This window comes from Notamacropus eugenii, chromosome 6, assembly GCF_028372415.1.
Source record: "Notamacropus eugenii isolate mMacEug1 chromosome 6, mMacEug1.pri_v2, whole genome shotgun sequence".
Lineage (NCBI taxonomy): Eukaryota > Metazoa > Chordata > Mammalia > Diprotodontia > Macropodidae > Notamacropus > Notamacropus eugenii.
In genome coordinates, this window is record NC_092877.1 from 385,211,795 (window position 1) to 385,226,738 (window position 14,944).

At 42.2% G+C, this 14,944-nt stretch overlaps 1 protein-coding gene across 1 annotated transcript in view; it reads right to left on the reverse strand.

The window, feature by feature from the left end:
- ATP13A5 (ATPase 13A5) overlaps nucleotides 1–14,944 on the reverse strand; it is a 108,012-nt gene that overhangs the window by 7,178 nt on the left and 85,890 nt on the right. The window contains exons 26-27 of the mRNA XM_072618875.1: nucleotides 13,087–13,261; nucleotides 9,316–9,521 (exon numbers count right to left, since the gene is read on the reverse strand). Of these exons, the coding sequence (XP_072474976.1) occupies nucleotides 9,316–9,521; nucleotides 13,087–13,261 (381 nt within the window). The remainder of the gene's footprint in view (nucleotides 1–9,315; nucleotides 9,522–13,086; nucleotides 13,262–14,944) is intronic.

Sequence of the window (14,944 nt, forward strand, 5' to 3'; positions counted from 1 at the left end):
GATATAAGTGTAGAGGACACCCCAAGTCAACAAAATTGAGATGAAACACCAGAGATGGTTCCAGAGACTAAAGTTAAAACATCCTTCTCTCTGTTCAGTCTTCGTACAATAGGAGTATGAAATGTTATTTGACTTCCCTCCCCTTAACAATTGATCTATCAGAGAATGTGGTTTAATGTTTTCCCTGTGTTGGGGGAAGTGTTATGTAGATGTTGTTATGTAGATAGAAAGGATTGTTGTGTAAAGTTCTGATACTCAAGATATATAAAAGGAACTGATTCAAATTTATAAAACTGGGAACCATTATTCAACAGACAAATGGTCAAAGGATTTAAATAGGCAGTTTTAAAAGAAAGTCAAGCTAACAAATATCTTGGGGAGATGTTCCAAATCACTAAGAGAGAAATGCAAATTAAAGCATATCTGAGATTCCACCTCACACCATTGGTTGTTGTGTTCATCCTTAGTTGCTGAATCAGAGAAATGATGACATGACTTGTACTTGACTTTGCTTTGAGTGGAGGAGGGCTGTGCAAGGTCACCAGCCTCATTTCTCTGGAGCCATCTGGATCCAGTGACCAGATATCATGGCCCAGGATGTAATGGGAGACTTTGGCCCCTTTAGGCCAAGGCCTATTCGGTTCTCACTTAGGGTGAGGTAATGCTTATTCAGTGAATAGGCCTGTTTAAGAAGTAGTCAGGGGTTGACCCCTTTAATGAGGCAAATAAAAATAACTAAATCAGACTGGGAGGGAAACAGCAAGAGTTACTATTGATAATCACTCTTAAGCCAGGAAGGTCCAGAAAACAGCCCTTAAGTGAAGCTTTGGGTCTAGTGTGATACAATCTATGGGCTTCATAATGGAGTAGGTATAAGGTTTTGGGAAAGGCAAGGGAAGGGAAGGGGAGGGGAGGGAAGGGAAGGAGAAAGGAAGGGAGGAAGGAAAAGAAAGAAGAGAGGAGAGAAGAGGAAAGGGAAGGGAAAGGAAAGGAAAGGAAAGGGAAAGAAAGGGAAGGGAAGGGAAAGGAAGGGAAGGGAAGGGAAGGGAAGGAAAGGAAAGGAAAGGAAAGGAAAGGAAAGGAAAGGAAAGGAAAGGAAAGGAAAGGAAAGGAAAGGAAAGGAAAGGAAAGGAAAAAGGACAGGATCTAGCCAGTAAACCTCAAGTTAACTGGGCATCCTCTGGCCATCCAAATTTACCTTCCTTTTAGATAGCAGAAGGAAGGGGAGGAGGAGACAGACAAGAGAGGAAAGGTTGAGTTACCTAGGTAGCTGGTTCCCCATTCAGGCAGCTGGGTCTACTCACAGGTTGTTGTGTTCATCCCTTGTTGCGAAAGAAGACCATGCCACCAGAGAAATGATGACATGACTTGCACCTGACCCTGCCCTGAGTGAGGGAGGGCTATACAAGGTCTTTCCCCTATACCATTCAAACATGCAAAGGATGATAAAAGCAGAAAATGACAAATAATGGAGGGATTGTGAGGAAACCAATACAGCAGGCACTGTTGGTAGATCTGTGAATTGGTCCAGCCACTTCAGAAAGCAAGTTGGAGCTATATCGAAAATGTTATTAAACTGTGTGTCGTAGCTAATGCAGCAATACCACTATGAGGCTTAAACCCACAAAGAAATCAGAGGAAGAATAAAAAAACTTATAGGCATAAAATTATAACAGATCTTTTCATGGTAGGCAAAAATTGGAAACCAAGGAATTGTCCTCTTGGCGAATGACTAAACAAACTGATATTCTAATCAAAGGGAATAGTATTGTGTTTTAAGAAATAATGAAACAGTTTTGAGAGGAAACTAGGAAGAGTTCCATGAACTGATACATAGCAAAGTGAGCAGAAACAGGAGGACATTTTAATAGCATTAGAGAAGACACAACCTTGAAAGAGTTGAGAACTTTGTCCAAACAATGAGAATCCAGCCTAATGAAGATGAAACATATTATTCATCTACCAAAGAGATGATGAGTCCAAAATACAGATAAACAAAGACACACACACACACACACACACACACACACACACACACACACTCTTTTGGGCATGGCTAATTTATTTGGCTGAATTGCTTAGTTATGGATTGAGAAGCTTTTTATTTTTCTCAATGGTGAGAGGAGGTGGGGAAGGTGTAGTGGAAGGGACAGATGAATTAAAAATGTTTCTTAATTAAAAATTAAGATAATAAACTATTTTTAAAAGTAAGAACCAAAATGCATAAGTAGATTTAAAAAATTTGGTGAGGTCTGCATCTCCCTGCCATTGAACAGCGCATTAAGGATAACACAGAATTCCTCAATGGAAGCCTCCTGGAGTTTTGTTAAGGTGGATGTACTTTTACTGTCAGGGAGCCTGACATTATCAGAGAATTCCTCAATCAGCATCTGCCTCATTTGTAATAAACTATCCATCCTCCTGTGAGCACCACTCGCCATAATGACTTCTCTCTTGAAATGAAAATGAAACACCCCACCCCACTTTTACTTGCCAAAGTCCCCCTGAATGGACCTAAAGGGAGATAACACTGACCTGTCCTCAAGTTCTTGCTTGATGGCTGCATCATAGGGAAAAGTACAAGAGAACAAACTCAAGCCACAAGAGTTTATTGTACATAATTATGTGCTTTGCACTTGTTCTCTCAGATCTATCAACTCATCAGTTAATCAACAAGCCAGCTTTCAGTGCCTCTCATGCCAGGCTCTGTCCTAGGAATTTATCGTTCAAAGACAAAAGGAAGTTAATCACTACCCTTGGGAAATTGCATTCTGTGAGGGGAGGGGAGACAATATGTACATGGGGGAAGCCTGGGCAAAGACAAGGAGACGATCAAATCATTTATGGCAAGAACGAGAAGCCTATTGGGCTGGACTGGAATGTGTGTGTGAAGGGCATGCTCAGGTGAGAAGGGGAAGTTGGCATTTGTGAAGGGATTGGAACATCCCTTGAAGGAGTCTTTGTTTGATCCTAGAGATACTACGGCAGTCGGGGACCACTGGAGGTGATGCAGGGTCACAGCTATGAGACCTTGTGTGAAAGTTGCTTTCGTGACTAGATGAAGGATTTATTGGAGAGAAGAAAGCCTAGGAATAGAGACCAATGCAATCATTGTGGGGAGAGGGCAGAAAAGCTTGCAACAAGGTGGTGGCTCAGTAAAGGGAGAAGTGAATGATTATGAGAAATGTTAGAAAGGGAAAAAACGATGTGGCAATAGGGTAGTGACGAGTGAGAGTAAGGAGTTATGGATGATGACAAGTTTGTGAGCTGGAGTGACTGGAAAGATAAGGGGCCTTTGGTAGTAACTGGGAAATTCAGAAGAGGAGTAGATTTCAGGGGAGAAGTAATTGGATCCATTTTGCTCTTGAGATGCCTGAAAAACACCCAGTTGAGAATTCAATAAGCAGGTTCGGATAGTGGCCTGGAGAACAGGAGAAAGACAAGGGCTAGATCCATAGATCTGGGAGTCATCTGCAAAGCAATACCCATGGAGCCTATGGGAGCTGATGAGGCAGTTGAAAGAGAACTCAGCACCGAGTCTTGGGGGAACCTCACGTTAGGGGGCGTGGTATGACTGAAGATCCAGAAAGAGAGACTGAGGAGCTGTGCCCTTCAGATGGTATGAACTTGGGGCCCTTCTCCAGCCAGTGTCTCAGTGTCTGTTTGCTCTAATATTTTAGCATAGTGTTTTTATAATTTCTCAATTTTTAGTGTTTCCCCACTAAAATCAATATAGATTCTTGTTTTTAATCATTGCAAAAAGTATATGCCAAACTGTTCTAAACTGGAATCTGAAGAAATTGTACTGAATGCTATATCATGCTTACTCCTAGTCGCAGTTCTTCCACTTCCAAACTGTCTGACCTTGGGTATCTCCCGGTGCCTCAGTTTCCTCATATGTAAAGTGTGGTGTTTAGACTAGATGGCCTCTGAGATCTCTTTCAGCTCTTGAACTTTGAACCTATAGTATCATCATCAAACCTGCAGAAAGCTGTGCATTGGTGGAATTCTGGAATTGATATTTTAAAAGCCCTTCTGGGGACCCACTTGCTGAGGGAGAGGAAGTTAGGCAAGCCATGAGTGCATGAATTCCTGAATAGCCCTTGAGCCTCTTTCTTATAGTGTAGTGTAATAGAAAATCTTTCCATTCTTCTTGTATACAACTGCATGGGGCAGACAGGGTCTCCCATTATCAATGGTCTCCCCAAAAAGGAGCTGAAAAAGACCTGAGCACACCTGGGTGCTGCTGATGCCAGGCTGCTGGGGACTTGGGATTCCTGTTCATTCAGAGCCCAGGAGCCTCACTCTGCTCCTAAACATATTCTGCCAGAATTGAAATGAACCATACATGCTCCCATGGCAGAGAGTCATCACTCCTGATTTCCATTCCATAAGATCAAAATCATGCCAGTTGTTGGAGGTGACAGATCAAGACAGTGGTCTTGGCAGATGACTGACTGCACTGGCCAATTTATTAAAGCTTACCAGCAGGAGTGATTAATTAATCACAGATGTCCCAGTATTGAGGCACAGAGTCAGTCAGTCAATAATTAAGCATCTACTATTTGTCAGGCACTGTGCAAAAAGAGAGAAAAGGCTACCCTCAAGGAGTTCACAGTCCAATGAGGCAGGTAACAAGCAAACAAGTACGCACAAACAAGCAATAAATAAGACGAATAAAAATAATTAAGAGAGGGAATGCACTAGAATCAAGAAAGGCTGGGAATGTCTTCCTGCAGAAGACAAAATTTTAGTTGGGACTTAGAAGAAGTCAAGGAAGTCAGGAGGCAGAGAGCAGGAGGGAGAGCATTCCAAGCATGAGGGATGGACAGAGAAAATTGCCCAGAGCTGAGAGATGGGACAGAGCTTGTTTTCGAAACTGCCAGGAGACCAGACTAAACACAAGAATACACGTTGAGGAGTAAGGTATAAGAAGATTGTAAAGGTAGGAGGGGGTTAGATAACAAAGGACTTTTGTATTGAACCTGGAGGTAATAGAGACAGGATTCATTGAGTAGAGAGGTGACATGGTTGAATTTCTGCTTTAGGAAATCACTTTGGTGGCTGGACTGGAGGATGGACTGGAATGGGGAGAAATTGGAGGAAGGCAGCACTCCCCTATTGCTATTGCAATGATCCCCTATTGCACCAGGGTGGGTGCAATGTCAGATGTTGTAGGACAGAACAGATGTGAAAGAGGTGAAATGGACAATAAACGTTGCATAGGTGCAACTGATATTTGTTTGCAGAGGTGAAATCGACAAATGCCTTAGAGGTGAAATTGACAAAAATGTTTGTAGAGGTGAAATCCACAAGAAATGTTGCACAGGTGAAATTGACAAAAGATGTTGTGTAGGTTAAATTCACAAGAGATGTTGCAGAAGTGAAATTGACAAGCCTTGGCATCATATCAGATATGGGGGGTGAGAGATAGTAAGGAATCCAGAATGACTCCTAGGTTGGGAGCTTGAGGGTCTGGGAATACAGAAATAGGGAAAGTAGGAGGGGGAGAGAGTTTAGGGAAAAAGAGAATGAGTTTTATTTGGGACATTTTGAGTTCAAGATGTCTGAAAGGCAGCTGGAGATACAAGATTGGGTATCAGGAGAGAGGCTGGTGAAGGAAAGGTAGATTTAAAAATCATTAGCAGACAGATGGTAATTAAATCAGCGGGAAGCAATGAGATCACTGGATAACAGAACAAGGAAGTCTTACTGAAAAATGATGTGGAACAGTGGAAGGAAAGCTGGATTTGGGGTGAAAGGAACTGGATTTGATTGAATATCTCTGACCTTGGGCAAGTCACTTATCTCTGATCCTTAGTTCCTCCTTTGAAAAATGAAAGGGTTGGATCAGATGATCTTGAAGATCACTTCCATCCCTATAGCTGTAACCCATGATCACCTTGTCTATTAACCTACACTCTCTCCACTTACCAAAAATTATCCAGGAGACAGAGATTTCACGGCCTTATTTCCAATTTTAACAGCAAAAAAAATCTTCCTTCTATTTGGTACAAATCCCCTATTTCCTCTGGGCCCGACTGCAGAAGAAGTGGTCCACTAAGCATTTGGAGAGTGGATATTTTAAAATAATAATGATAATAGTTGACATTTATAAAGCACCAAAGTTTTGCAAAGCACTTTACATTCATTATCTCATTTCAGCCTAACAACAGTCCTGTGAAGGAAGTATTATTATCTCCATTTCACAAATAAGGAAACAGAAGCTCAGAAAGTTAACTGTTTTTAGTTCTATCTCTAACTCCCCAAACTCTGCTTCAAAGAGCACAACTCCCATGGGCTAGCCATGTTGTTCGAGTGCAAAATGTACGCTTGTCTAAAAGACTATTTTGTGGAGAACTCACACAGGGCGAGTGTTCACATGGTGGTCTGAAAAAGCAACATGAGGATGCTCAAGGTCTCTCTCTCAAGAACTTTGGAACTGATTGTGTGACATGGGAGATATTGGAACAGGATCGCTCATCATGGCATGCCCACATCAGAGAAGGTGCTGTGCTTTATGAACAAAGCAGAATTAAAACAACTCAAAGAAAACATAGATGTGCAAATTTAGAGTTTCCACACCAAATGTCCATGCAGACTATTTGTGCCTGAGCTGTGGTAGAACATTCCGAGCTTGTATCTGCCATAGTCAGACACACTGAAACTTGACTAGCAGAGTGATGTCATTTTGGTCCTCTTCAAGAACGAAGGCCAACAACCAACCAATTCCCTTTAACTAACTTATGTTGAAGGATTTTGCTCTGATGTTGCATTTATTCCATTTAATTTTATAGATGGATTTGTCCTCTTGACAAGTCCTGAAGACGAGCAGGGATTGTCTCATTCTTAGTTTTTGTGACCCCAGAACCCAGCCCTGGCCCAGTCTGGCATGTGAGAGGCACTTAATCCTTGTTTGTTGATCCACTGATGCTTGATTGACTCATCAACATTTTACAGCTAGACAGTTTCAGGGGAGGGATACTAACTTAACTTTTTCTTGACTGGAAGTGGAGAGTCCTTCCTTCTAGACCAAAAAATCCGATGTCTTCAGTGGGATAGACTTTTTGAACAGTCATGGGCTATCCCCAAGTCCCCCATCTCTTGCCCTCCTGTCCTTGTGACTTTTATAAGCCAGAGCAGGTTGGGGTCAGGGGCAGTACACAATAACTATATTATTACTATCATCAGTATCATTGTTATTCCCACATTCATATAATTCTGTTTCAGAAACTACACATATATGTATGTATGCATGTATGTATGTGTGTGTAAAATTTTATCTCTACCACAACCCTGAAGGGTAAATGCTATTAGTCCCATTTGACAGATGAGTAAACTGAGGCTGAGAAAGGAGGAGTGACTTACATAGGGTCACACAAATAACATTGCTTGGGGGCAGGATTCAAACTCTGGTCTTTCTGATTCCAAGCCCAAGACTCTAACCATCACCTTACTAGGCTTCATTCCTACCCACTGGCCTAAAGAAGCAGCCTCATCGATCTTACTTTCCAGCCCCTTGCTCATCAAATAGCTTCCCTCTGAGATTTCATGACATTTTCAACATCACTTAAGAGATGTGAAGCCCAGAGCTGCATCCAGAACTCTTGTCAGTGTGTCACCAGTGTAACATCCCCTCCATCCCCCCATCATGGCTCCATTCACTATCCCTATAATTTTCCAAACCCAAATACCCTAACCTCACTCTGACTACTGCTTTTGGGTGTTTCTCCCTTGGGGCCAGTACTGTCTTAATTGTGTCCAGCTGGTTTAGTATAGCACTTGGTACTATAGTACTTACAAAGTAAGCAAGTGATTAGTGTTCATTAACGCACTCATTTATTCATGACCAGGGGACAAGATGTCCCTAGTGGCTGGTTGACCTTCTGCTCCTTCAAGGCCCCAATGAGCTGACATTTGTTCCATGAGAACTTTGCCCTTACAACCTTCCCTCCTCCAGTCTCTTAGGTCATTTTGATCATTCTTAATTACTTCTTAATTGTGTTAAAGTAATTGTCCCATGTCTCATGCCCATACTAAATTATAAGCTCTTAGAGAGCAAGAATGATCTGTTTTTATCGTTGTATACTTAGCAACTGAAAGAGATCCTTTAATAAAGTAGATATTTGGTGAATGTTTCCAAAAATAAATTGAATTGTGGAATAAGAGGATTGCCACACCAAATCATTGGCTCAAGTCCACAAACTCAATGCTGAGCATTCATCCGTGTTTTCTTATTTTAGAAAGTCTGTTTGTCTTTCTGTCCACATGAACCCTGCTGGGTTCTAGGCTCTAATCCAGAACTTTATGCCCAGGAAGACTTTACTGTCACTAGGTCTTACCTGAATGGGAAGGCTCCCAGATGGCCATCTGCATCCATTAAGATGGTCATGTCTACTGCTTTACATACAGTAGGTAACCAATAAGTGTCCATGGAGTTTAATTTAGTTCTTGCAAGAATTAAACAAAATATACATTTTTTTTCCCCAAGCAAGAATGATGTCAGCTAATGAATCATCAGAACAGAGTTTTCAAATTTAGGGGCATTACATGCACTTTCCAATCCAGAGTTTCTTTATCCTTGATAGCCAGTGTGGGAAAGCCTTCTCAGAATAATGCATGAAATAAATGCATGAAAGTCATAGAACTGCAGAAGAAGCCAATTCTACTGAAATACAGGTATTAAACGTATGTAGACACAGACACATATACACATACATATATATGTGTATGTTTAAAACAAAACCACAGACTGCAGGTTAAGAGCCCTTGATCTAATGAATTCACCATTCTATGTACTTTGCAACAAATTCTTGGTTTTTGAATCACTGGAAGTTAGCTATAGTAAATCTGTTATGAATGTGACCATAGAGAGGTTGGTGCTTAGGGGCTTCAGCGCTGCCTTTGGGACCTTTTCTCTCTGGATGTCAGTAACTCAGTTATTATAAAAATTAAATGCCCTGACTAGATTATCTCTACTACTTTTTCAGTTATGGAGTCCCATGGTTTTCCTAAATGAGAACAGGTCCACCTGACAGTTGATATATGGGTAGACTTTTGTGTGCCTGGCCTAAGTTTTCCAAGAGGGCCATGATGATCACTAGAATTAAATAATTCTTATAGAAAGTTCCGATGACAAAGTCAAGCACAGTAAAAGGGATGTGTGTACGTATGTGTGTGTGTGCACGGGCGCGCACGTTTGTAAGGGGTGTGTGGGACTTATAAACAGGACTTCTCTTTCACTTTGCTGAAACTCAGGTGAGGAGAGGACCCTGATGAACTGTAAAAAAAGCCCTCTTAGATGCAAATACTCACAGTTGGTGTAGACAGGCTTTCGGAATGGCTTCCCCTTTGAGAAGATGAAGGCCACAGTGATGCAGTTGAAGGTAGAAATGGGCCACAGGGTGGTACTCTCAAAACTTAGGACAGAACTCGGAGTCAGAGTCCCATTCCCCATTGTCAAATTGCTGTCTACACTGGCATTGAAGAAGGAATCACTTTGGTTGGCCAGGAAACACCGACTGAAAATAAGCACCAACATTTAGGAGATTTTCTTTCTACTCTTATCTGACTTGGGGTCTGGTAGTAAGAACAATTGGAGCCTTGTTGCGTGGTTAGGGGACATCTTCCTGGATGCTGAGGTTGAGTCAATCACACAACTGCTAAGTGTCTATGAATGGCATTAAGCAATGGAGACCAGGACCTAAAATGCTCAGAAAGGGTCAGTACCCATCCCCTCAAAGCTGGTGAGGAGACACAGAACAGCTCCTACTGTGCTGCTGTGCACTGACACTTTACCAAATACGGTTTTCTCACTCTATTTGCACAAAACTCCAATAAAGCCCCAGTAGTTTGGTCTTTTTGTCCAGCCACTGCTAACCATGCAGAGATGCCTTGCTTCCTTGATCATCCACTTTCATCTTCAATCAACAACCAACAAACGCTTATTAAGTGCTTACATGGTGCCAGGGACTTTTCTAAGCATGGGAGAACAAGTAAAAGAAGCAAAGCAATCCCTGTCCTCCAGGAAAGTACATTCTATTCAGAGGGGCCGTATGTGCACACACTTGTATGTGTCAAATAACACGTAGAAATATATGTGAAATAATGTGAGAGTTATATTTATCTTGGTCTGTATGAAGTTACACGGGTCCTTCTCTTCCCATTCCCATTAGAACCTAAGTGTCTTGTGGGCAGGGATAGATTCCATCTTTGACCTTAGATTCCCAGTGCCTGGCATATAGTAGGTGCTTAATAAGGATTTACTGATTGATCGAATGGGCTAAATACAAATAAGTGAGGTTGCCCTAGCAAGGGGACCTCCCTATGAGAGCAAAATGTGTGTTTTGTCAATGGAGTCGGGGCGGGGGCGGGCGTCATAGGGGCAGAGGCAGAGGAGCAGAATTCTGCCAAGTTTCTGCCTAGACTACAGACAAGGTGGGATCGTGCACCAATCTATCTTCCCATCCATGTAAATCAAGGCACCACAGAAGGCAGCCTTTGTTTATTACTGCGTGGTGAGGGAAATAATTCTATCGTAGGCACTGAACTTGCATGGCTGCTGATAAAAGACAATAGCTCTCTTCCAAGGGAGATTCTCCCATCATGAAGCTGCATGCTCTCCCCAGGAATCCTGCAGAGAGAAGACTTGGAAGAGAGTTTGTTTTTCAGTGAGCCTGCTGAGAAAGGGAAGAGAAAGGAGGAGGGGAAGGAGGAGGGAGCCTGGCGGATTTCAGACAAGGAGCTAACAGAAGAAGCTTTCATTCTCCTCTGAGCACACCTAATAAAGGGGGCCGTCTTTCATTTTTATTCCACAAAGCTTCTTGCTCAGAGAGGGCCTTCTCACTCTATTAGCAGGCAGAGAAGCCTCCCCTCCACTTTCTCTTTGTGTTTTCAAAAGCCTCAGAGAACTCCATCAAAGGCAGAAGCATTGAGCGTGACTAGTGCAAGAATTGTGCTTCCATCCTCCCGACACCATCTTCCTAAAACAAGGACAGGAGGAGCAGGCCAATGGGGCCTGATCAGCCTGAAGATTGTCCCAAATAACTTGGCAACAGCACTCAGTTAGTGGTACTGATGAGCCCTGGCCTGGTCCTCCCCAGTGGGAGGGAAGAGAGCGAGGAAAGGCTTGTCGGGGTGCAAGAAAGACCAGTAGCTTGGAAAATTGCAAAGGAATTTGGTTACCATGGAGACTTAAAGACTTTGAGAAGAAACAAACAAAGAAAATTCAATGAGAAATAGTGGACCTTGTAAGAAAAGGAAAATGATCCCCATGCAAATGGAGATCTGGAAAATAATGAAGGTGGTCCCAAAAACTAGGAGAAGCTCCTTGTAACTGGCTGGACTTGTATTTTCACATGGACAGGGAGCCCCCAGCGGAGACCCTGAGTCCTCCCTTCTAATGCAGGTCAGTGACCAAAACAATTTGTCACGGTCAGACAACCTGCATGTGTCAGAGGGTGATGCACATCGAATGGCCTCAGACATTTAACAGCTGTGTAACCCTGGGCAAGTCATTTCACTCTGTTTGCTTTCCTGACTCGGAGGTTGATTATCTGTCCTCTAGAGTACACTGCTCCTCATTGTGCTCAGACAGACCAAAGTTTGTGGGAGATATCTAGTTTATTAGAGTATATATAATACCTGTCCAAAAAGAAGAAATTATGAAGTGCCTAGGACATTGTGCTGGGCCCTGGTGATGCAAAGACAAAGATGAAACCATGCCTGTGCAATCTAGGATGGCACAGCAGGGTACATAATGCCACATTTCATACAACTCAGTGAGGCGCGGTGGTCATAACAAATAGTCCATGTTTCTAGAGCATCTGGAAGGTTTGGAAAGGGCCTGACAAATAATATCTCATCTGGTCAATGTAGGTGCTATTATTACACCCATTTTACAGATGAGGAAACTGAGGGAGACAGAGGTTAAAAGATTTACCCAGATAGTCTCTGACATAAGATTCTAACTCAGGGCTTCCCATCTCCAAGTCCAACACTAGTCACTAGTCACCTTGCTTCTTTAATAGGATATACAGCAAAGTGTGCTTCATGGGCACTTGGGGAACCTTTCAGGGGGTCTGTGGGTCAAAACTATTTTCATAATAATAATGATAATATGCTTTAATTTCTAACATAATAAAAAAGCCATAACAAATATTAACAAAAGCACTTTGGTGGTGGGGGAGGTATCCATCATGAGTTTAAAGAGACTTCTGATATCCAAAATTTTGAGAGACATTGATATATAAGATGGGATGGGAGGGGATGGGATGGAGTGAGATAGTACCATGTACGTGGTACAGGAGAGGAGAGAAGTGAGATAAAATAGAATGTCATAAAGAATTATACTGTACGGGAAAGCATAGTATAGTGTGCTGAGTACAGCATCATGCAGTGGAGTATACAAGATGGTACAGCATTACATTTTAGTATTATATAGCATAGTACATTTTTATACTGCTGTGTTTTACAGTACTGTAGAGTATTATCTTATGTATAATACTGTACAGAATAGTACAGTATTATACTATGTTATATAATATGGTATTGTTTTAGGATGTAAATGAGCTTAAGTTAGATGTAAAGTAGCTTTTCTTGAAAGGGAAGATTGTTAAATACTGAAACAGGAGTCTGGAGGGTTGATAATTGGGGGAAAGGATGCTGTAGAAAGGGGCAGCTAGGTGGCCCCAAACCTGAAGTCAAGAAGACCCAACTTCCCAAGTTTAAATCTGACCTCAGACATTTAATAGCTCTGTAACCCTGGGTGAGTCACTTCACCCTGATTGTCTCAGTTTCCTCCTCTGTAAAATGGCTGAATAAGGACATAATAAGCTTATATCTTTGCCAAGAAAATACCAAATAGCATCACAAAGAGTCAGATACTACTGAAAAAATGGCTGAAAATGTTGTAGAAGTTTTCTCTATGAGGTCTTTGATATTAAGACAGAGTCTCTTCTTTCTAAGATAATGAAGGGCTGCATCTACACACCAAAAGATTACAAATTCTTGATGAATTTTTACATTTGTATGCATGTACTTTGTCCTTGCCAACTTCCCTTGAATTGATTCTCTCTCCAGCCTCACCTGTATCGTTGCACCTCACAGTACCAAGGCTGCTGCTTCACAAAAAGGAAAGCCCATATCTGCACGATGCCCGAAAAACAGGTGTTCAGAAAGACAGAGAGCAGTAGCGGAGGTGAGATGAGCTGTCCAGCAGGTCGGTATGGAGCCAGCTTTGGGTATGCATGAGTGGAGCTCACTGAAAAGAAAATTCAGAGTTATCCCTGGTTTCCATGCTGACACTATGAAGACACCACCCAGACAGTGTTAGTTTTCATCTCTCCAAGCATCTAAATCCAGAGTTACCCTCTGGGGCCTCAGGTTCTGATCTTGAAATCAGAAATAAAGGTATAAAAATTGAACCAGCATTACATTGAAGCAATATGGCTCCAGGAGGAATTGTGAGACAGTCCCAATGAGGATGACCCTTGGAATAGCCGTATTTTCTGTACTGCTGCCTGGGGATGACATCTTGGAAGAGATAACTGAGGGCAAGCTTCATTCTAAGTGAAATCTAAGTTACATGGAGTCCCCCTTGACTGTCTTCTGGATCTATGTGTGTCTTGGATGCCCTTAGAACATGTCTGTGTATATGTACATGGCAAATGTGTCTGTGACATCATATACATACATGTAAACATACCATTGCTAAGAAAGATTTAAATAATTGTCACCCTGTGAGGCCATGTGCCACAGAGATCAAAGAACCAGCCTTCAAGTCAGGATGGTCTAGGTTCAAATTCTACTACTACTGAGAATTGTCTGGGTGAATTTGGCAAATCACTTACCATTTCAACATTCCCCAAGTCAGTCTCTAAGATTGTAAATTGAAACAAGTTTGTGGTCAGTATTGGCAGCTGGAGTTTTTCACTCAGATTTTTCTACACTGATTAAATTAGACAAAAATGAAACAAACAGACCAATTTTTTCTAGCTTGGCAGGAAGAGAATCCTGGGATCTTGGGGGCATCATGAGTTGATTCACCATGAAGCTGGAGTTTGTTTGAGTTTGCAGGCTCAGCTGTAAGCTTTGTGGCTATGGTTGCGGCATCAGCCTATGTCCAGTCAGAAATGCTCCTCATTATAAGGTTGGTCAGCAGAGGATAATTATTTTTATGGAGTCTAAGTTACAGAAATTGTCAAAACAAGCCCAAAGGGGTTGGAATCTACATCTCTGATGGGAACACAAACACCAAAGGCATTAGAGAGCCAAAGTGCTGAGAGCAAGAAACGACCTTAGAGGCAGAGAGAGGGGAAAACTGGGCCTCACATCCATGAAATGTGTTGCCTTCAGCAATAAGTATAAGAGCCAGGATTTCAACCCAGATCTTTCACCTCCCAAATCAGCTCACTTTCCATGAAATCTGACTACTCATAGAACTGACAGAAGGAAGTAGTTTCAGAATGAACTTAGAATGTGGAATATGGGTCATTGGTGGATGGGCCCAGTAAAGAGTTTGAAGAGTGTCTGAGATGCCCAGGGGGAGTGGGAAGCAGGCAGGACTTGGGGAAGAATCCAGCCTGCTGGATGGTAGAACTCATCGATGAAACATTCTCCTCCTCCTTTCTCCATACAACATTCCCAAAGGCTCCTCTGGTCCATAACCACAGCAACACTGCCCATAGTAGGTGCTTAATAAGCATTTGATTGAATATAATTACATTGGATGTAATTGAAATTGAACCTATAATGTTGCTCCTAAACTGGGAGCTGGAAGGAGTCTTAGCTGAGATCTAAATCCTTCTCTTTGCCAATGACCTCCCAGAGCGGACACTGCAGAGGATGTTTTGATTGCTTCCTTCTCAGTATTCCTGACCAACATATCCTAATGGCCAGGAACCAGGCATGACTCTGCAAATGCTAGAACTTAGGAGACACCAAT